This window comes from Coccinella septempunctata, chromosome 1, assembly GCF_907165205.1.
Source record: "Coccinella septempunctata chromosome 1, icCocSept1.1, whole genome shotgun sequence".
Taxonomy (NCBI): domain Eukaryota; kingdom Metazoa; phylum Arthropoda; class Insecta; order Coleoptera; family Coccinellidae; genus Coccinella; species Coccinella septempunctata.
In genome coordinates this window covers 11168454-11192481 of record NC_058189.1, presented here as the reverse complement: position 1 = coordinate 11192481, position 24028 = coordinate 11168454, and the positions used below count along the sequence as shown (strand labels likewise).

Genomic DNA, 24028 nt, shown 5'->3' with positions numbered 1-24028 from the left:
ACCTTCTCATCAGATACTTATCGACTCATATGCAGGGTAGATCACGTGTTAGGGCGATATGAACAGTTAGATAGTGAGAAAGAGTGAATTTAAAACAGCACGCAATCATAAACATTTGTAGTAACGGTGACTATCATACCTCACTTTCATACCATCACTGAATGATAAATAATATTCAAAGAATGACATTTTTTTAGAAAATTGGTGAGAATTTATAAAAATCACCTAAATTGATTTCAAGCGAATAACCTGTAATAACCGCGGTTATTGCTGGTTTTGCCCTTGGTTAAGGCCCTTCACAACTTCTAACCTCACTTCAATAACCAGAAGTTTAACCCAGCTCTCGAGTATGGTTATCTCCGGTTATCTGCGGTTCAAAATGATGACGTTGAAGGGCTAGTTCATGACGTCCCGAATTATAACCAATAATGACCAAAAGCGCTTGAATGCAGTTGGTTATTGTTGGTAATTACCAATGATGACCAGGTTATTCGCTTGAAATCGATTATAATGGAACTAAACAACCACCTTTATTTATGCTGAACAACACTCGGGTGCCACTGAGTGGTTGTATCAAAATTATCTGATCTAAAATGTCCTATTGTACTTATGTACGCTGAAAATTATCAATAAATGAAAATTGAGGGATCTGTAACCCATAAAACTATACAGGCCGTTTCCTAAACGTTGGGAATAAATTCAGTGTATTATTCTCTGACTAGTTTGGAGTAGAAAAAACCTATAGGCATGTCCAGAAATGCCAGCAATTCTTGTAATTTGAGAAGCTTTTTTGATGTAATAAAATTCATTGATCGATTGTTCTACTCGAGTATTTTGTTGATGACAAACGGTTTTCAATTTTTTACCGAAAAGTGGTGTATTCTAAAGAAAACGTAGAGAGTATTTTTGTTCTAAATTGAATAAGAATTTTAGAAAATAATTAAATTAAGGAAGAAAGCACTGGCCTACCATTTTTACTTCAAAAAATAGGAAAATCAATCTCTTGACGCAAGCCACTGTAGTTGCTAAAGATGAGGAATTAAACGTAAAACAAGCACCCAAATATCTCAAGTCGTTTACTTGTGAACACTTAACGTCATTTACCTTGGTAACAAGCAAAAGTCGTAAAGTAGGTACCTTTACGACTCCACATCACTCACATAATAATAACCTGAACTGATTCCCCAATTTTAGGAACACCCTGTATATATTTGATTTCGTCTTTTTAAGCTCTATTCAAATGTGGAATGAAATACAGAGTGTTCGATTCAAAAAAGAGTACCTTACTTTGTATTACCAGTTACCACCCTGTATACAAATCAGTTGTACCTGAATTTCGTTTATAATTACTCTAATATTTAGTAAATTGTGTATGGATTATACCCTTCCAGCTTGGAGCAGGGAATACTGCATAAATATTGAGAATGTATAGTATGACATGTTTTGGGGAAATTTTGAGATGTCATTACTAAACACTCATGATTTCATGTGAGACAATAATGAAACGAATCATTTCACCACATTTTATGCATATGCAAATACATATATTCAAAAAATTAAAGTGCTTCAATCCTTCATATTCCCATCATCTGTGACATGAAACATAATATCCATTTCCAGACAGACATGTTTTAAATTGGATTAAGCAATTTGAATTATTTCTCCAACAAGTAGTCACTGTTGAAGCCTTATTTTTCACCATTAATTAGCTTTAATCATTATAGAAGTGAGGTCACCAAATTCAATAAAATAGCCTGAAGAGTGTTTGAACACCCAAATATTATTTCTACACAATATCCAATCTGGTGTTTATTCTCAAACAGAAGAGTAGAATTTTCTTGTTTGAAAAAGTTAATCTGGTTTTTGTAAGAATATGTTGAGACTTTGAGACTAATCATCATAGCAATTAAAAGACAGAATTCACGAATTTCGAATCAATTTATATAAATTGCTATCCATGAAGCATCTTATTTCTTCAAATATGTACAAAACATACATATATACACATTTGATCCCTAAGAACAAGATTATATGCTATCACAATAGCATCTTCAGGTGGCTGTAGGTGCTTACCTACAGCCACACACGACAAGCTTTTGTTAGTGAAAATCAGATATGTGATTTTGTTTAGTTCAATTAAGGAATTTCATCAAGTATCAGCCACAACAATTCAATATTTGAAGGTAGAAAAAAAAATTTCATCACATATCAATGACATCATTGTCAAGTTCGTTGTAGAAGGAGATTGAAATTTTAGCTTCAAACTTCCCAATTTATGAGTCAAAGTATAAATTGTCCACTAGGCCAAACTTTGCAAATAAAAATATAACAGTTTATTTCATTTTCATAAAAGGCCATCCACCGAAATCATTTAGCCTTTGTTAACAACATTTTAGTAGTGAATTTTATTCAATTGAAAAATTTTTATACTCAATAGATTATTATGAAGGAAAATGTCAATAACTAGAGGATTGTTCATGACTATGAAAATAATTGTATAATATTTAACATATGTCCAAAATCATTGTATTGACACATACCTTACATATTTTGTTTATTAGAAGCATTTCAATGCAGTACCACAATCATATCATATTTTAAAAACGAATCAATATGGTTAAATTCTGCTATTTAAATTTTCAATTCAAATAAATTCAGATAAACAGTTAATTGATGAGGGAAGATTGGAAGAATACATACAAGACATATTGCTAGTGAAATTAATATCGAACTGGGTATCGAATTTATGTCTATCATGGAAACAAAATAGTAATTATTTCAAAATTAAATACCAAGTAATTACACCTTCTACTACTCATAATAATTCTGAATATAAAAGAATATGGATTGTCCTTGATCATGATGTACATTTATATTCAACAATTGCAGTTGCAGTCTGTTTTCTGTATTCTGCATCTAAGATTATGATATATGCAAGCTCATTTTCCTTGAATAAACAGGATTTCGGTCGACGATTGAAGTACTAGTTATAGTAACTAATACTTCAATCAATGTCTTGGTATAGTTGAAATTGTTCACTTACATTTTCAGTTTTGTAACTGTGTAATTGTTCAAGATCAAGAAGTTTTTCAATTATTTCAATACAATTCAACTTGGGTAATTCATCTATAATGTTTCTATTGAATGGAATATCAATAAACAGGCTATAAGAATGGTTCTATTCTCCTCATACTGTGAAGGTGCAAATGAGATATTATAAGTTATAATAAAGAATTTTAAAGGTTTTTTGCATACATACCAACAAGTAAATCTCCTAAGTTGTAATCAAGGGAGTGTCAATATACTATTATATATTTTCCTGTAATTATTGAAGACTTTCCTGTTTCACTATTTGATTATGCTTTGACAGATACAAGCTGTATAGGTTATGTTTACGTATTTAAATCAGCTGTTTTGAGCCAGAGGCGTAGATAACCATAACCATGCAAGCGTTTTTTAATGAGTTATAAGATGATCAGAGGATTTCAAACCCTGCATTTCAGAATTTCAGAATCAACGTTCATTACTGTTGTTTGGATAATATTTATTCCATTTCGCAAACTAAGCAAAGATTTGAGAGTTATTAGTGTACCTAATACTTTCGAAGTATTGCAACTAGAAAAACTTTAATAATAATAATAATAATGATAATTTCTTAATGAAAATATAAAAAAAGAGCTGAAAAGGTGTGTTTGATCTGTATGCCCAATAGAACTTAAAAGTCGCAGTACAATGAAACCCCCCTAAAATCTACAATTTTCCTAAAGATTCTAATTTCCCCGTTGAAAAAATTCATGAAAATGAATGCTTCGTATCTTGGTGAAAAACTTCGTCACTTGTGGTGGATTACAGAAAAAGGGCTCCATCTCAAACGCTGATACGGGGCCCCACTAGTGCAAGCTACACCATTGTTTAGAGCGTTTTTCAGCCACTCCCCAATCTCTTTTCTTTCGGCGGAAGTTTTGATAGGTCGCTCAAAATAAAAATAATTCGCTCATAAATATTGTTTGTTTGAAGAGCTTAATTAATATTGTCTAAACATCTGGACTCTGGAGTGTTTTCATTCTGCTATACTTGCAGTCAAACTATGGAACTTTCTGCTCAATGTATTTCAATATTCGTATTTTAACTCATTTCCAAACGGAAGTTTGGAGAATTCTAATTTTATAAACTCATTCTTCTTCTCCTCTGCTAATTTTTTTAAAGAATCCTTTCTATTAAGTCAACAGTGTCATTCAAAGCTGAGAGAACTGATGGCCTACACCTCATATGCAAGTCGCTTATATTACTTCTGATACCAGTGAAAAAAATTGATACGGTTTTCAGCGATACAACAAACGCTTCCTCAAGAAATTAATTGAATCCGCAACGTTATATCTAAAACCAGATGCACTCATCACTTATAGTGGAACTACTTATAAAATTAGAACGAAGTGATTTTTTGAGATTCTAAATCAATCCTAGAATTACACGAATGTATCGCTTTGATATTGACCAGATAAATAAGCCTCCTGGATTAACGTAAATAACTAACGTGTTTATTTTCAACGATTGGGGAATCGAATAGATACTGATGAAATCTGAAATTTTATTGAGTCTGCAGAAATTTCGTCAAGATTTCATCCTGACAATCCTAATTCAATAAGGCATTCTTTTTTCAGCAAAATACCTGCTGGAATTTTTAACAAAATAGTCTCAAATATCCCAAAAAGTTTTGAATCGTCTCATGGGGTCAATCGAACATTTCCAAAAATTAAATAACAAAAACCCGTGACGAGACTTTCTTGTCTCACTGAAATGATACGAGGTCTCGTCTCGTAGGCCCTATGACCTATATAGGGTGTTTCCAAAGGTGAGGCTTTTTTTTGACAGAAGGTAGAACTCATCAAAATAAGTCACGTCGTTTCACCCAAAATTGTCTACATAAAATATCCAAGATGGCTGAGATACAACCCCTAGAAATTCGACAAAATTTCGTTGAATTTCAAGTACTGCGTGGAAGGTGACTCCGGCTTTGGAAAAACGAAACAAAACATAAACATATGGCTGGATAGTGAATGGTTCAGTACCAAGTTCATCAGATTAAAGGCATCAGGTCACTTGAGAGAATAATAATTTTTGAATCGTGCAATTTAGGGTGACAAAAAGTAGAAAATCGTGGCGGTTTCTTGAAAGTGCTTATGTTAGTTATTCTAGATTTTTCACAGTTGTATATTCTCCGGATTATTGTTTAATCTTCCTGATCGAAGAGTATTTCATTTCCTGAGATCATAATTCTAGATTTTTCACAGGATATAGGAAACGTGGATGGTCCAAAAACTAAACCCAACTAATGCCGACGTTTCGCGGATATATTTCCACTTCTTCAGGGCTGATTTCGCCTACATTCAAGAAGAAAGATTTTCCGATTGTGTAGTGATGCAACTTTCTTGTCACATTTAATCCAATTCTTAAGTTGTGTCTTCATAAAATCTCCATAGCTCCGACCGATACGTTCAAAGAAATTTCCAATATTTGAACTAGTGTCTGGTATTTCATTTCCTGAGATCATAATTCTAGATTTTTCACAGGATATAGGAAACAGCCCTGAAGAAGTGGAAATATATCCGCGAAACGTCGGCATTAGTTGGGTTTAGTTTTTGGACCATCCACGTTTCCTATATCCTGTGAAAAATCTAGAATTATGATCTCAGGAAATGAAATACCAGACACTAGTTCAAATATTGGAAATTTCTTTGAACGTATCGGTCGGAGCTATGGAGATTTTATGAAGACACAACTTAAGAATTGGATTAAATGTGACAAGAAAGTTGCATCACTACACAATCGGAAAATCTTTCTTCTTGAATGTAGGCGAAATCAGCCCTGAGAAGTGGAAATATATCCGCGAAACGTCGGCATTAGTTGGGTTTAGTTTTTGGACCATCCACGTTTCCTATATCCTGTGAAAAATCTAGAATTATGATCTCAGGAAATGAAATACCAGACACTATGTTAGTTATGTTGAAAAAGTGCTATGATGTTTCCGTATTTCATCCCATTCTTACGACGATTGTTGAAATATTCGAACAAGAAGATTGTTGTGCCCATTTTGAAAAAATTCGTTAATAATTTTGACGAATTTTATTGGTGAGGTTTAGAAGAATTACCTATTCTATTTTTGACACTTGTGTCCTAAGTCTCTTCTATCAGTTGATATCAAAATGGGCCATTTCATAAAATCGTGTAAGTTACTAAAAATAATGAGAAAAATTCGGCAATCCTATATGTTTCCATTTTCATAAATATTGAACGTGCCAATATCTCAAACGAAACCATATATGGTCGAATCAGCTAACAAACGGTAGAAGGTCGTATTAGGATCTATTTCAATTGATAATGCATTTTAAATTTTTCAGTTGTACCTTCTGTTAAAAAAAAACCTCACCTTTAAATACACCCTCCGTATATGACGTGAGACGAGACTAATTAGTCTCGTCTCGCGTCTTGTGCGAGGGCTTAGCTTATTTGCTAGGTCACTTTTTTCACCTCATTTAGTTTACAAGAAGTCAAGGAATTAATCATATGTAGCATTTCATTCGATAAAACCGTTTGTGAGATAGAACTGAAAATAACATTTTTTTATGGTTTTTCAACAGCCTGTATCCTTTAAACTGAGGCGATTTGGAAAAAAATGGTAAGGGAAAAAAGTGTTTCTTTTAACCGCAAGAATATACTGTTATTTGTACGTATATTTGTACGAATCAAAGAGTCGCCCTGTATATGCCATCCCATATTACCGATTTATTGAAAGCCGGCAGAGGGTTTCGCAAATATGGATATTATCCAAATTCAGATTTTATATTAGGCAACATCTGTTTCACTTTACGAACTATTCAGTTTTTTAAAGTGCGAATACATGAATGAATGAATGGAATATTTATGTTTTACATTCGTGTTCGTATGATGGGAGCTTAAGCCCTCATGCTCTCCTTTTTCCCACGTTACCAATTTATTGGAAGTATTATCGCAGTATAATAAAGAATATCGGCTTTCTAACATTTTGGTAATATTTTCGACAAAAACAATTTAGTCTTTCACGCTTTCGGCATCTTTTATGTTTCAGAAAAAATAAGTACAATAGGAACATTACGATTTATTATTTTTAACTTTTCCGAGCATGTACATATTATGTAGTGTATTTCTTTGAAATATTTCAGAACTGCCTAACATTTATATTGATAAAACTTTTAAAACCATCCCCTGCAGTTTCACATTTACAAGATATGAGGCACCCTTTCGGAGGATGCTCAAAAACTCATGAAAAATTATTTAATAAGGAGGCGTTCTAGGCCTTGACCTTTTCCATTACATTATGTGTAAATGTCATCTAGCTAGTCTACAGTTCTTCAACCAAGGAGCTTTCGAGGATTTTAAATGATGTTTCTCATGATTTTCTTAGTCTTTCAATCATCAATCATTAGTGGTATATTTGAATTATAACATTTCGAACATCGAGCTGAAAACAATTTCATCCAGAAGGAACTTACAATTTCAAGATTTTTTGAAATGTCTTGTCCCAACGAACTTCGTCACATGGGTGAAACTTTAGGCTACAACTGGTATTGCCTCGAAATGGCGGAACAGATTTTCACTTATCTGTTTGTTGAGAAATTTCCGTATTTCCCTTATCGTTTCGCGAAGTAAAACTGCAGTTGGGAGAAAAATAACAACCGAACCGACGAACTGTGCACTAGGCGAGCTGCCGTACTGTATTCAGTTTCTGATCAACTTGGCATCCTCGAGCCTCGACGTCATTCGGAGCGCCCCGACGACCTGGTATTGATCGCGCAGAGCCCGCGAACAAATTTCAGTGTGCAACTGCAGTCTGTAGAAATATTTGTTGAAAAAATAAGCTTTTTGAAGTTCACAAAGTAATACCATTGAAGAGAGTAATAAAATTATAGTTTAAAAAAACGAAAACCACTTCGCCAGAGCAAAGAAAAGTTTTTTTCTATGTAATTGCTCGAATGCAAAAATTCGTGGTTGATCTTATCCTAATGGTGAGTTCACGCAGGGTTACTGAGAACTAAACCAATCTAATTGCACGTGTTTGCCATCTTCCCATGAGATATATGTACCTTTATTAGCTTAGTACCTTTAGTTTTAAAGAACTCTGCATAAACTCACCGTAACTGGTGAAGAACTATAGGTAACTTATTATATCGAGCCGCCTCTACACCATTGTCATTGGCGACCGTTTAAAGCTCTTTTCACACAATCCGGTTTTTACCTTGACCCGAAGATAACTCGATATATACAGGCTAATCTTTTACTCGTACGAATATTTCAACTGTAGATCCTTGAGGTCAAAAGAAACACTTATTTCCCATACCATTTTTTCCGATTCAGCCCTGATCAAAAAAATAGCCATTTTGAGTTTTCATAATAAGTTTTGTGCCACCCCTGGAAAAACAAACTTACCTTCGGAATAACTATAGTTTTTCTGAAGCTAAATTTGTGACACTAAACATCTGTGTATCTTTTAAACAGAGTTGTATTCAGTCAAAGTACCCAATATTTCAAATTTCACAGATACTTGTTAATTTTTGAACATCAAATTAGGTACTCGAAAACGGCGCATTATTCGAGAAAATATGAAGAATACTTTTATTCTACAAAACATTCAAATATTCATTAGATATAGCGTCCAATTTAGTTTCAAGAGTTGGGTTCTTTGACTTTTTGTTATTTTTATGGTACCCATAATGTTCATAATGAGAAAACTGGAAGACGTGGGTGTTATCTTGTGTTCGAAAAAGATTCGTCAAATGAATGAACATTCCGAAATTCATTTCATTCGATAAAACCCTTTGTGAGAACTGAAAATAACATTTTTTTATGGTTTTCCAATAATGATGGTAAAAAAAAGTTCTTTTGACCTCAAGCACCTACTGTTAAAATATTTGTACGAGTCAATATATATTATAGCATATCACTGCGTTGAAATCGTGGGATTAGGAAAAAAACATTCAATTTCCTGAAAGAGCAACGTTTCACAACTTTATTGTTGCTTTATCAAGCTCTAAAATACACAAAAAATTATAGCATATGTATGAGTTTTAACAGAAATTAGTGTAACGGGGTACCCTATATAATTGAGCGTATCACACAATAAGAGCTTAGGGAAAGACCTCAGTAAAAAAAAACCCTGTCTCCCCGTGAGTAGTGTATAGTGATGACAACATTTGTTTAAGAATAAGGTTTTAATACTGGAAGGGCTTCTTTTCCATTGTCATAGGTACATATGTAACTTGTTCTCAAATTGCACTGTGAACTCAGATCAATAAAAAACATGTGAAGGACATCATTTCTGCGTCAAAAATTCTCTGTTGATTTGGTCAAGAATTACTCTTGTCGTCAGAAATTCCTTCAGTATTGAAATCAATAATATTACAAACCAAACCTTGTTTTTGACCTGGAGGGTCTGGGGAACAACAGACAACAGCAGAGTTGTTCGAGGAACGCTACGGGAACCTTATATATTGGGGAATCATCTCCCATAGATATATATCAGTGGTTATTATTACGAAACAGGAAAAAACGAGAAAGAAATTCAAACAACTTCATTGGCAATATTGTCAAACCGATGAAAAAGGTAAGGAACTAACAAATCTAGGAAAAACTTTTAATAGAATTGTTAGCAAGAGCAAGACAAACATACAAATTTTGAGCTAGGCTTTTCCAGTGTTATCCATCTCTCTAAACAATACAAAGTAAAATTCTCCTTCAGCTTGCTTCCACCGCTGGACCGAAAAGTGCTGTACGTCTTTCTCAACTATAACAGAAGCGCTCTTTATTCGAGCATTCTGAAGTCCTGATGCGGTCCTATTAGCGCCGAAACTGCCTTCGTGCCAATTTTTCACACAACCCGAACTCTGCTTAACTGAGAACTGTTGTATATTCTCCGGATTATTGTTTAATCTTCCTGATCGAAGAGTTGGTAAAGGTCGTAGTTGTGGAGGTTACTTATACTACCAAGCTTGTATTTCACATGTGTGTTGGGAGGTTGTCCCACAGCTCTTTTTCCTCCCTCTCCTCTTTCGTCCCTTGCCACTGAATCAGGAAAAACTCAAGGACATTGAGTGAATCCTCTGTGGTTTAGATTAATTCTGCAGACGCGAGGTAAAAGATTGCCCTGAATCATTGAATATTAAAAAGTTTAATATGTACTCAATGATTGAACTCAACTATTTACAATTACATAGACGCAGGTAGTCGATCATTTGAACGATTGAGGGGCATGCATTGATAAGCAACGTGAAACCATTGAGTATTTTATTGGGTCAAATGAGATAGAAACCATGGTCAGCATCTACTTTTCTTCGGTTGAACGTTCTTCATTTAGTGGCCCTGCCGATGGCAAATTGGCTAGCTCAATTCAGATCGTAACACTTGTTGATATTCATATCAGCGGGTGGTATGCATCTGAATTAATTCATATTATTGTATTGATTGCGTCCCTGTTTAGGCGTGATCCTATTTCATTATTGGGTTTTACTCAATGGTAAAACTAAATACTCTTGTCTGGCATATCGTTTTCAGAAAATGAAAACATTGAGCCCATACGATATCCGACCATAGAAAACTGAGTATAAAGGCCTGACAAAATATATTATCTCGAAGACCATAACCAAACAGAATACGTAGTGTATATGGTTGATAAATAATATCCTAGCGCCACCCAGAAGGAATAATGAAAACGCACGAGTAGTTTGTTATTTTTTAATTAATACTTAAAGCAAAATGAGGTCATGCTGAGTATAGAGTCCAGTTAACAAAAAACAATGTGAACAGATTCAGGTAACAGAAGGTTAACAATATTATTGTTAATTTATATGATAATTGCCTCATGAGATCTCATAATATTAATTATTGAATAGTATTTATAAAAAATGATTTTCATTTGTAAAAGAGGTTAAAACAGTTAAAATTCATAATCTTGATCATCAATATCACTCAAGTATAAAAAAACTAGCTTTATGCATTTATATAATAATATGTTATAAAAGTACATAGATGCCAGTTCACAACACTCCACAAGTACACATATTCATTCAATATAAAAGCTTGACTCCTATTTTTTGATCTATACAATGACTTTATAGTCATTTTTTCAATGTTGAAGGTTCAATTTGTTCATAAAATCACTACCAATAATGACCAGAATGATTGATAGTCTCCAAAAGGCCACTTTATGGCTATCTGTCTTGCACAATAATCTAGTTCTTCAACAATGAAAATATAAAAATAATTGAAATTTTTGTCTCCTCCATGGCTTGCAATTAGTAATAATGAGAACAATATGTTCTTCTCTACTTTTTCAATTCAAGTTATTTTTAAATAAGCTAATAAGATGATTGTATAAATTCCATCTGCCATTCATCTTAAATAACACAAACATCTATTGAGCTAGTAGCCTCTATTGGCGATAGAAACTAAACTATACGCCCCCTTTAGGCAGTCTCAAGAACTCACTTAGAATCACGGTCAAGTGTTTGTTTACAAATATTTGGTGTTGATTTGTACGAGTCGTAATTTGCGTTTATTTGAGGATTTTTATTCTGCCAATCGACGTTTAATTTCTATCGCCCATCCAAGGTGGCAAAAAAAGTATTTCCGGCAAATGTGAATGTTATGAAGGAATTTCCTCATTTTCTAAAACTGTCACAGCAATTGTGTGAGGATAAAGAAGTTATGAATACTTATTGCATGAAACATCCAAATGACTGAAAATTATTTTTATATATTCTCTGTATCATTCATTCACAAGGAAAACTCAACTTTAGAATGTTACCATTCTTAAAATATCAAAAGTGTTTGAAAAATGAAACAAAAATTTTATTTTTACTTGATATTGTATCCAGGAGGTCAGAAATAATATTGAATAAAAAATATTCTCTGTTCTGTTCGCATCTTGTTCTATCTCTGGTACTTTAACAGTGAATATCTACTTGTATTCGAATATGTATATATATATTAGGCACTAAATTATACTTTTTTACAACCTTCACTCAATGTTTTGTTTATAAAATATAGATACCTCAATCATTTCGACACATTACCAAAGCTAATATAGGGAACTCAGGTCTCACAACTCACAAGTTTCATTTTATCTAACTTTATTCTCAAGAAATGATGTACTCATACGTTTTCGACATGAGTTATTCGGTTTATAACGATAATCGAATCACATAAGTGTCAATATTTTGTTTTTGTATGCACAGGCTGTATCTACTACAATGGTGAAATTTTCCTCTACAATACAGGGTGTAACACGAATTGTTGGCCATAGGCCTCTCAGAAAAATGGCTTCTTTTGTACCCAAAGGCCATTAGTTTCGAAAATATAGGCATTGTATAAAGTGGTCTTTATACAATGATATAGGGTTATTTATGGATTTCGGCCATTCGTTTCACTTTTGGAACATGTGCCATGCGAAGTGAAATCTGAATTTGATTGAGAAAAAATGTTTCATTCAATTCTGGAAACCAAAATTTTTCAAGTTATCCAGAAAATATAGATACTCTGATATTTCAAAATTGGACCAATCGTTCCTATGTTATGGATATAGAAAATTTAAGCTGAAATCCATAAATCACCGATGTATCTCCGAAACTAATGGCCTTAGGGCCTTTTCTGAAAGGCCTAGTTGACCCTCTTTCATTATAAGGCTCTATGATCAACCGCTCGTGAAACAACCTGTATAAGGTTTTCAGATTTCGAAAATAGCGGATTTGTCATAAGGTTTTAGTTACAGAAGAGAATTTCTGTTGAAAGAAAGGTGCAAATTTACAATAATAATCCGAATTAGGTATATAATTATGCACATCGTTTCTTGAAATAGCGTTAACTACATGTAATTCTATAGGTTTGGAATAGTTATTTGTGCAACCAGATGGGAAAAGCATTATTTCTCGTAATGTGCGAAATACGAAAAATAGTGTTTCCCAACGTGTTTCACACAATATTAGTTTTTCTAATTTTGAATAGGATGTGACTATGAATTCAAATTAGAACAAGGGCGGATTTACGGGGGTGCTAATTACCCCCTCCCCCTGCCATGAATTCCATACTGCAGTCATGTGAACTTTCTTTCGAAGGTTACCTGAGGGGATTAGTCCCCATGAAAAATAGCTATATCCGCCCTTGAATTAAAACTAGCAAAAGGCCTAAACAAATGCCTCTCGCAGATTCTTATCAAGTCTTCCAGTGACGGAATATTTAATTTTTCGCTACTATGAAAACAAGTATATTTTCATCATCCGTTGCGAAATATTTTATTTTTCGTAACTGGTTACGAAAAGTGAAACGTTTCGGAGCGACAATTAGTTTTAAAAAGTGTCACTTTACATATATGTCAAAATTAGAAAAAGTAATTTATGTTTGAAATTTTATAACGCAAACTGCAGAATGTTAATTTCTAATATTTTCATCCTGAAATTTAATTTTTTTTGTGCAAGGATTCTACAAAAATCATGTTCGGAAATATTGTTATGGATTACATATAATATGGGGAACTCACTAACATAGCGCATCCACTGAAAAAAAGCTGTTATTACAGAGAAATAATTATTCAATTCAATTTAAATATTGAATAATTTGGTGTATCATTGAACCACAAAAATAAGCATTTCATTTTCTAAGAAAAAATAGAAAGCTCCTGAATATAAACAACTATTATAGTTCTTATATTATTTTGTACAAGGCAACACATTTTTATCGATATTCGAATTCTTTACTATCAAATCAGAAATAATACTTTCACATAATGCCATGATTCAAAATATCATTATGTTAAATCTACATCTCTGAGAAGTTTGAAGGATCTGGTAAAAGTAGGTATTCATAAACTAATTAAAATCTCCCATTCAAACAGAAAATATGTAGTATTGTTTTGAATTTACAGAGACCCAATTATATTTAGTCACTTTAAAATCTTATTGAACTCACTTCGCACATGAACGAGATGAAAAATATAAATAAAACATTTTAGAAGAAATATAGATCTCAACAAAACTTGACTTCCAGGTGAATTGGTTGAAAATATTCATTTTTAAATATCCTTATCTTTCTGGTTATGTCACTGAAGTATTTTGTACTTTCCAATTAGGTTGACTTATGCAGTAAATGTGATATAGTTGAATTGATTGCTGTTATCAAATACATATAAGGATATGTATAGAATGAAGTATTAATTCATTGCCCTTAAAAGTGAACAATAATAATTGGAAGTGATTATTGATTCGATATATGTAGGAATGTTCCTTTACAGAACAATAGATTGATTGCTTCTGATGGCAGTTCTAAATTCAATTCGTTATTTGCATAGTTATGAGCATTTATGATTGTATCAATAAAAACGTGTCACAGTAAAGAAACATTATGTTCCCTACTTGCTCGGAAGCCATTTTTCATATCAAAATCAGCAATAAATACATACACGATCGAGTAATTTTAATAAATAAATAATTTATGACTAGATATTGAAGAAATTATTAGGAATTAAAATATCACTCTTTCATTGGTAACGTTAATTAAAGCATAAAATGCGATGCAATCCTATGCATGATCGAACAACTTTGGTTACAAAAATCTTCTGTCTCTGTTCTTTTTCATAAACAAAAACGAGAAATGATTATTTGACGAGGAAATTAGTTATGTCAATTAGAAGGGAATTAAACAAAATTGAAGCCGCTAGAGTTACGCCTGTCTTGATTGAACTACTGTGTTGTTATTCAAACGAAACGGATTTTCACTGTTGGAATTCTCATCTGGTTGTAATGGTTCGTTGGTATTCCCATCAAAACCTGGATTGAGAATAATATTCGGGACCAGCTCAATTATTTCTTGTTCTTCTGCAACTATAAATTTTAATCAGAAGATATTTTGTAATTCTATGTTTTATATTCAGAAAACTATAGGTAAGTATAATAACTTTTTTTAATTATTAATTCTTTTATTACTCTGAAGGAAAACTAGTAAAAGTTGTTCTCTCTGAATGCCTCCAGAGATAGTTGAATACCAAGAGCATAATGCTGCCCATGGTATACCTTTTTAATGATATTATACTATAGCTGCATTCGTAATCAATTCGCTGGCCAAGTGGCTCACCGGTACATAAGATAAGCAGATGGAGCTCTCTGTTACCGTTTGTAATGAAATCCACGTCTAGCATGGAAGCCGAAAACGGCAAATTTCTTAAAAGTTGCAAACTTTTATATCGGACGGAATTTCCTGCCGGTATTGCGCAGAGCTTTTGTTTTAGTCAGTAAACATGTTTAACTATCATTTGAGTGTTTTATAGTCGTTGGTTCAGTGGTCTCTGCTATTCATATTGATGATGCTTTCACCTAAAATTAGGTTCCTGATCTATGACAGATATGTTACAAACCAAACTTCAAAGCGTATGCATTGAATTGAGGTCCGAAGTTAATTGCGAATAGTAAATTACGTGCCGAATTGCCAATAGTGCAGCCAATTGATTACGAATGCAGTGCTTTATTGGAAAGTTATTCTGTAACAAAGAGGAAACAGAGAATTCACTAATTCAACTAAATTTCCGAATATGCGTAAATGTTGGTAGACCTTCGAATTATTTTAACGCCCACGGCTAATAGCTTTCTAGATCAGAATGCATAATATATTATACTGAGGTGCTTCTAAATAACCTACCATTCTGTGTAACCAAGATACGGGCCGATTGACAAATTTTTTCCACTTTTTCAACTGATTATAACTTATGAACCTCCCTTTATATTTTTGCGATATTTGATTCGTATATTCTTTGTCAGGAGTGCTATCGATTAACATAATGAAAAAGTCTCGTTCCAGGTCCGGTTCTATAAAATTTAATGAGTATGTTTCGCGTCGAAACAACACCCTGTATACCAATATTTTGAAAATTTCATTTACAAATTTGGAAAGAGCAGAAAAATTAGATAAGATTGAATGTATTTGATGTTTCCGCATACAATTTTCAACTTGTTAGTTTGTGTCAAGCTGTCAAGCTTGTGTTTCAAAAATTAGGTGGCACAAAATTTTCCATTTTCTCCAAATGGTACTTTTCCAGCTTCAATCATCAACTATTTGTCATTCTACTAATTTCTATATCCCGAACTTATTGAAAAACGAGAGGGCATGTCCGTACTTTGAACAAATTTTATAATCAATGACTTATTTTCAAACACGTTGCGTAAATTGAACATCACATTCCGTCCTATTAAAAAAAAAAATGAAAAAAGAGGAAAATTCCTCATTTTGAAAGAAACATAGCTTCATTTCAAAGAAAAATAATGTTGCAACATATCTACATTTCCAATTTTAAAAGTTGAACATCTTATCATTTTTCTAGCTAGAAAAAGAATATCATCTTTCAACTATTCTGATGTATTCTTGATGATAATGAGTTAAAGCAGGGTATACATACGTATTGTTGAATGTATTAAGTAATACACTTTAGGTTCGGCATCCCAAAATGCTTTCAATTATAAACCTAAAGTGTATTATTTACTAAAATAATCAATACATACAAACTGCCCTGTTGTATTATTATTCTTACCGAGAATACACCAGAAGACAGATGTAATGATTCTAGTCTAGCTAAAAAAACAATTAGAAGGGGGTAGAGAAAATTCTAGGTTTTTTCAGGATGTTATCACTCTACTTGAATATTATCTATAAACGAAGAATAGAGACTACTATAATCGAACTTGTTTAGAAAATTGAAGAATCCAATCTTGTCCGCGTTTAGGTTATCTTTGGGAAAAATTCAAATTTTACATGGGATAGACGTTTCTTTAATCCCCGCCCACTGCGAGATGTGAACTTCTCAAAGCCAAAACAGTAGAGTGATATGGTAACTACATCTTGTTTATCTTTGATTTGAAATGAGTTTCGTAATATTTGATCTATGAATCTACAACATAATCTGTAATTTTCAACTTCACGAGTGCATAATTGTTATTAATTATGCCTTTTACTTAATTACAGAAAAATTAAAGGAACATCGAAACATATTGGTCAGTGGAAAAATTATTCTCGAACTCACCACTTGGGCGGCGACATTCTTGATAGAGAAGAAAGCAGGTTCCAAGTCCGAGCAAAATCAAAGTACCCATTACTATTCCCACGGCAACTGCCCATGCTCTGGTATCAAATTCATCAGCACCTGCTAACAATTGTCGAGCTAATTCTACAAAACAAACAACAACAAACAAGTCACATTGACATATCCACGACATCTAAAAGAGCTAATGAAGTAGAGAAATAGAGTAAGAGGAATAGAAAATATACAATTCATTCCAGAAGCAATCAACAGTGAGGTTCAGTGAGGAGTAGTCATAGTTTTTGTGAAGAAATAGCAAGTTTTAGAAATTAGTTATTGAATTTTTCAAGAAAATAGTGAATATATGTAATTGGCTGTTAAGCCAACATTGAACTTCGAATTATTTCACCTTGATCACATGATCAGATTTTTCTAGTGGTGGCATACTTCAAGAGGGCGTAGAGTCTGGGTCCTGGGTTGGACAGTTGACAATCTGGTGAAAATGGGAATTAAAAGGAAGGTGAAATTTCGGAAGGTGGAGGATTGGACGGCCATCCAAGGTCAGGAAAATTGAAATCAGTGAGCGAGATTGTGTGGTCGACAGGATTTGGTTCAATGGGAATACAAAGCTATACTGGCACGCCTTTTTTTTTCTTCCACCCACGTTCGCCTTTTGATCTAGCACATTAGCCATCGTTAAATCTTCAAACGAAATTCAGGCACCCACAAACATCCATGACCGCGGTGGGATTCGACCCCGGTACCTCTGGCGTACCATCCGCCATCGCTGACGACTAGATCACCGAGGCAGTCAAGGCATGCCTCATGCTTTTAATGTATGTAAGTAGGGTGCCTGAATAAATATTAAAATAGTGCATTCGATACATATCTATTCATTTAAACTAGTTACTTTCAGACACAGAACATCGACCTTCAAAATTACCTAGCCTACATGAGGACGAACTGTTTTATTAGATAAAAAGGTACATAAATCATCAATTTTTCCCTGAGATCGAACAAAAATAGCCGAAAAACCAAGCAGGTTGAAGACTTCCTCGATATATATCCTGCATATATTTTTCTCTAAATCTTTGCTACAGTTGACATGACATCACAGGTCCTAGAGTACTTAAACCACACATTGAAAATTAATGTTTTTCCCTTCCAGTAGGTGTCACTTACAAAAAATTTATATTCTTAAAGATTTGGGAGGACCAAGCATGATCCTTATAGAAAATAGCTTTTGGTTCACTTTTTAATGTTGTTTTGACCTCTTCGGCAGAAATGTCCATGGGCATAAAAAATCATACGGCTAGTTTTTGTCATAAAAAATTGAATACAAGGGGTTGATTTGAAGAGTCTGAGATATTGTTATCAATATCAGCATAGGTTTCCAGGCTGGATTTTCGGAAACATGGTTTTGGATGTTCCCTCGGTTATTGCTTTGTGATACTTTTCAATTCAAATATAAAGCCCGTTTGCAACAGCCGAGAATTCTCCAGAGAATTTACTCGAGAATTCATGCGCCGTGAATTCTTTACCGTTACATACGCACTTTCGGTAGAATTCACTGTTCAGTTGCATACAAAATAATCTCTGCTGTTTTCTTAACAAGATTTGGTAGAGAATTTTCCAGAGAATTCTCGTCTGTTACAAACGGGCTTAATATGAAAATTTAAAAAATTGCTGAAGATTGATTCATTTCTGATGCATTAGTTCAAACCAACCACTTTTACTATAATTTTCGTAACAAAAACTAGTCATATGATTTTGTAATACCCATGTATATTTCTTCCGAAATAGTTAAAACTTAATGAATATGAATAAATAATTCACTGAACAAACTGAAAAGAAAGTGCATATCCCAAGTGAAGGAAAACAGCTAATTTTAATGATTAACACCTATGCGATTCAGGAGCAGCATGAAAATATCTGCATATAATTGTAGAATGTGTTGAAATAGTCTTGTAGTAAGAAGAAAAAGTCAGACTGGAAAGAAATTAGTGACTTTCCAATAAATGAAATGCGAAAACATTAAAATAATATTATTCTTCCACCTCCAATCTAACTACTAGGAAACTATTTTAATGAATTACCACCAAGTGTGTATGCAACTATTACTACCAATCCTCACTACTGATATAATTACAATAACATACGATGACGAATTTTTATGGTACTTATGTAATACATCATCATTCATTATAATTTCAAGCAATTGGTTACCTTCCTCAGAATAATATCCTTTAGTAGTTGATACAATTTGAGTGGATTCACCACGCCCCAATTGATTCGTAGCCCACACTTTGAATTCATATGAAGTGTTTGGCTGTAGTCCATAAACATCAATTTGACGCTGAAAATGATCCGTCAATATCGTTTAAAACGAGAATATACGAAAACTTCTGAAGAATTTAATCAGAATAGGATAGAAAAACTCATGAAATTATTGTGTGAGGTAGCAACTTTTTTTATTTGTGGGTCTGACTACTCAGGATTTATTCAGTCTTGAAATGAACAATTAATAAAAAATTAAGGTGTTAATGTTGTCAATTTTCATGAACAAGTTTGATATTGATACAGGCTCCCAAATAAAATTGAAAATGAAATATTTTAGGAACAGCATTTCTTGTAAAACATAAAGTCTGTGTCAATTGACACATATCTACCAATAAATTAATTGACCTAATTCGAATCTACTCACTGAACTAGGGGTGATGTGGTTAGGTGGTATAGGTATCCATTTATTGTCTGTATCAGCTAAGCGATATTGTGCTGTGAAATTCATTATGGGATATCCACCAGTCCCATTCACTTCCCATACTATAACAGCTAATATGGTACTAGGAACTACTTTCACATTTGCCAAAGCAGGAGGGGGAGCTGCAAAGAAGTCTTTAATATACAGTAATTCATATTTGATTGATTCGGTCTTTACTTGATGGAAGTTCATTTTCAATTAGATAAAACGACAACTTTCACAAAATATTTAAATAAATTAACAACAATTGTTTTGCTAACACTGTAGCTTCATCAGGTTATTACAAAAATAATATTCCTTAGACATCAACTTTCGAATATATAGGCAGAGGGGACAGTACAAAGTAGACTAAAGAATTGGGGAATTGTACCTTGATACAAAAATAAAATTCAAAACTGAATTATTGATTTGACAGCATTTAATTTTGGAGGACCATAGCTCTTATTGAGCAATCTGCAATCAAAATTTTCAAAAACTCTTTCGCAAACAAGAAATCAGTTGTAAATGTAATGTAAATAACAAAATGTGAGGACAAATGTTTCTTTCAATACAATTCCTTCCGGAATATGGAAAATGATACTCTCAATGCATTCCAGGCATCAGCAAAGATTACCTATTGAAGAAATTTATACGCACTGAAACTTAGGCTAATATAAGGATTTCCATCCTGAGAATCGAGAATAAACACGAATTACTATAAATAAGTAGGTACGAATGAATTTTTCTAAAAAATGAAAGCTTAGGGACACTAACACAGTAGCACATCCATAACTGAAGTCAACAGATCTCTTGATTTGTGATGAAAAAGTTGCTAAACAACCAATGTAATTTCCAGCAATTACAATGTATTGGAAGACAATAATAATCAACAATATACCTAAATATGTCATTTTAGCCGCTGCCTCTCTGTGGGAACTATGTAGCAATACCTTTATGCATGCTATTTTTATTATCATTCTTGTATTACAAAGAAACTGAAATAGCATTCACCAAATGTGAATAATATTCAATTCCGAACAGATATGTTATGAACCAAAAATGATTTAAAATCAAGTATTTTTCCCCTAAATCCGAGATTGAATAAATTTACAGGATTGCTACAAAAAAGTACTTCAGGAGATGGAAACAATATTGTTAAACTTCAATGAAGATGGGTTAATAATAGTAATAGGAAGCAAGAACGACAAAGCTAGTAAAATGTTAAATTTTCCTCATGTAACTTCCTCTGGATGCAACTTTCAATATATGACGATTTTTTTGAAGACCTACGAAATAGTTAGTTAAAACGTTTTACTTGTTTCAAAGACGTTATTAGTTCTTTGAACATCCTTTGAGAATAGGGTTTTGATATAATTAAATAATTAATTACTCACTTCTAACGGTTACATTTAAAAGGGCCTTTTCATCTGTCACAACATTTTCCCTGGAGCACGAATATATACCACTATCGTCTTTATCAACTCTTTCCAAGAATAAAGATCCATTTTTTAATGCGGTTGATCGGGTACTGTGTCGATCTTCTCGACCCTCCCTTACCCACATTACATCTGAATAATAATAAGGGCATTTTAATGTTAAATTTTTTCCCCTATCTACATAGTACTGTTTGATTTCTGCACCTAGAATACACACTATTCAATAAAAACACTATTCCCAATATGTGGCTCCATTACATTCAATCGATATTAAAAATAGAAGAAGATATAAAATTGGTTCTCGTTCAATATACATAATTCCATATTACCGCATTAATATAAAAATATTTCAACTATCAGTATTCACAATCACAATGTTGATCTGTTGTTTATTTATCATTTTACACTTGACAAACATACAAGTGCTTAGGTTCACATGCACCACATTGCTGTTTAGTTGTCAAATATTTCGCGCATTCACTGTCTAACGAAGAACGGCTATTGGTTAAATTTGTCATACGCCCACAATCATCACACTTCGCGCGATTCTATTGATTCCGATTCGCGAAAACTGGGGGTTTGTTCCTGAATTTTCGGACTTTTATTTCTGTTTTTATTCAAGGCTTCTCCAACATTTGAATATTTGATGGTTTTTCTTTTCTTTTATCAATTTTACGGATATGCCTTTTGACTTGACCCCTGGTTTTAGCTCTTGGCTGTGTTCTTTTGAAAAAAAAAAGGTATTGTTTGTGTTGTTTTGAATTATTGTTTCGTATATTGAAGAAACACAAATAATCTTCGACTAAACTAGGTAATGATTTTCCAATAGAGGTGTAAGCCTGTAAGGTGTATATAATTATAGAATGCTAATTCATAATATAATTCGAAATGGTTTAATAAAGAAACGCATGACAAAAGTCTTGCGCAAAAGTAAACTAAATGAAAAAATGCAGATATTTTAAGACAAAGTTCATCATTCTTTTTCAAGCGAAGGCCACAAATTTCTGTGTCTGACCTGGAGAAATGTTTTATATTCTTCTCAAATAACGCTGTGGTAAAGTGACAATACAATACCAAATACATCAGGCAATCATATGTCACAAAGATCGGGTAAGTGTCGGTGATGGACGTTACCAAAGATTATCAAGGACACGTGCATGAACAAGGAATAGATATTCCTGGTGAGGATCAAGCATGGTTCTATTAATAGAACCAGCAGATATATAGTGCTCCCTTGGTTCTGGTGAAAAAGAAAGATGCAGCACCAAATTTTGCGTCCACTCTATACCGTTGTCCGAACACGAAGTCAATGAGAAGGATTGTTTCCCCAATTCAAAGATTGACGAAACTTTGGACACGCTTTCTGGCTCGAGAGGGTATTGGCAAAGTGGAACTATGGATGCCAACGACAAAGAAAAAACCGCTTTTAGCATTATTGGGACAGTTTTGTGGCAGTTTACAGTAATGCCATTTGGTCTTTGTAATGCACATGCAACTTTCGAGCGATAAATGGAAACCACTCTTCGAGAATTATATTGGAAGACGTGCCTTGTTTATCTGGATATGATGTCATTAGTCATTGTTTTTGGCCGGAAATTCGATGACCACCGGAAGAATTCAAAAGATGTTCTTGAGAGGATGCGCACTGCAAATATAAAACTCAGTCCGAAGAAGTGCCACATGTTCAGGAAAAAAGTGAAATACTTGAGGCAAGGAGTATCTGAAGCTGGAGTTAGCGCCGACACAGACAAGATCAAGGTCGTACGGGATAACGTAAGACAGGTATCAAGTAAGGAGCTTCCCGGGAGTATGCACCTATTAAAGGTCCTTGGATTTACCAATATCGCGAAGCCTTCAACAAGACTGAAGGAGGATGGAAGGGACTTCAGATGGGATACAGAATGTGAGGATTCTTTCAATTAACTGAAGCAATCAACTGAAGCAATAAAAGCTCTAACAAGCCTCCTATCCTAAAGTTACCCCCAGGCATAGACATAGAGACTATAGCCATATTTTGGCGATTAAGCGTCTTAATCGATGTCTTTAAGCGTCTTTAAGCGTGACGAAAATATGGCTATATGTCTATATGTCTATATGTCTATATGTCTATGCCCCCAGGCTAGAGGAAAGTTGGACACAGACGCGACAACACGGCCATAGAACACATCTTGTCTCAAATTCGAAATGGCCGAGAAAAAGTTATAGGATATTTCAGCAAGGTCTTATAGAGCCCTAATGTTAATTTCTATTGCGTCACAAGGAGAGAGCTTCTCGCTGCAGTTAAGTCCATGTAACACTTCTAGAAATATTTGTATAGGGCCGCAAATTAATTCCTTCTTAGGACATATCATGCCGCTCTGAAGAGGTTTCTACGATTCAAGAATCCATGCAGGAGTCAAGTTGCCAGATGGACATGGAGGCTGCAGGAATATAATTCAACTGTAATAAGTATTTGGGTACTCGGCAAAAGGGCTATTTCAATCAAACAACTCATCTATATTTCGGAGCTAGGATTGGCCCCTTCATCAGGATGCTAAAAAACACATTGTGCTAGAAAGACATGTGGCAATGGTGATATGTATTATCCAGGAGACCATGTCCTTCAGACTGCCAGCACTGCAGTAAGTAGAAGAAAAGGAATTCTGCTTGGAAACAATCATCCTGGGTTTGAACTGCTGGTTGCCGCAATTCCTAAAGCGAGACCAAGAAAATGTGGCCCAGAACTGAAGATCTTTGCAGGAAAAAGGACAAATACCAAGATGAGAA

General features: G+C 33.7%; 2 protein-coding genes across 16 annotated transcripts in view; both read right to left on the bottom strand.

The window, feature by feature from the left end:
• Window positions 1-7708, bottom strand: part of LOC123309446 (protein retinal degeneration B) — a 57848-nt gene extending 50140 nt beyond the window's left edge. For 7 of the 10 annotated variants that reach the window (XM_044892641.1, XM_044892634.1, XM_044892577.1 and 4 more), the window contains exon 1: window positions 3260-3406. The gene's annotated coding sequence lies outside the window, so the exon portion shown is untranslated. Of the gene's footprint in view, window positions 1-2540; window positions 2560-3043; window positions 3193-3259; window positions 3407-7529 lie in introns of those variants that run through there. The other 3 variants (XM_044892585.1, XM_044892592.1, XM_044892599.1) reach the window with 3 other exon arrangements.
• A 5628-nt stretch (window positions 7709-13336) lies between these two features.
• Window positions 13337-21759, bottom strand: LOC123317174 (protein turtle homolog A). 6 transcript variants are annotated; one of them, XM_044903600.1, is made up of 6 exons: window positions 21521-21759; window positions 21221-21466; window positions 19791-19969; window positions 19313-19442; window positions 17090-17212; window positions 13337-14897 (listed from the first exon to the last, which is right to left on the bottom strand). In XM_044903600.1, the coding sequence occupies exons 1-6, from the start codon at window positions 21576-21578 to the stop codon at window positions 14743-14745; spliced, it is 891 nt and encodes a 296-aa protein (XP_044759535.1). In that variant the 5' UTR covers window positions 21579-21759; the 3' UTR covers window positions 13337-14742. The 6 variants fall into 6 exon arrangements, with proteins under 6 accessions (XP_044759535.1, XP_044759543.1, XP_044759510.1 ...); XM_044903608.1 differs by having other exon boundaries at window positions 13394-14897; window positions 17090-17209; window positions 21521-21758; XM_044903575.1 differs by having other exon boundaries at window positions 13394-14897; window positions 17090-17233; window positions 21521-21756.
• Window positions 21760-24028: the final 2269 nt, after the last annotated feature.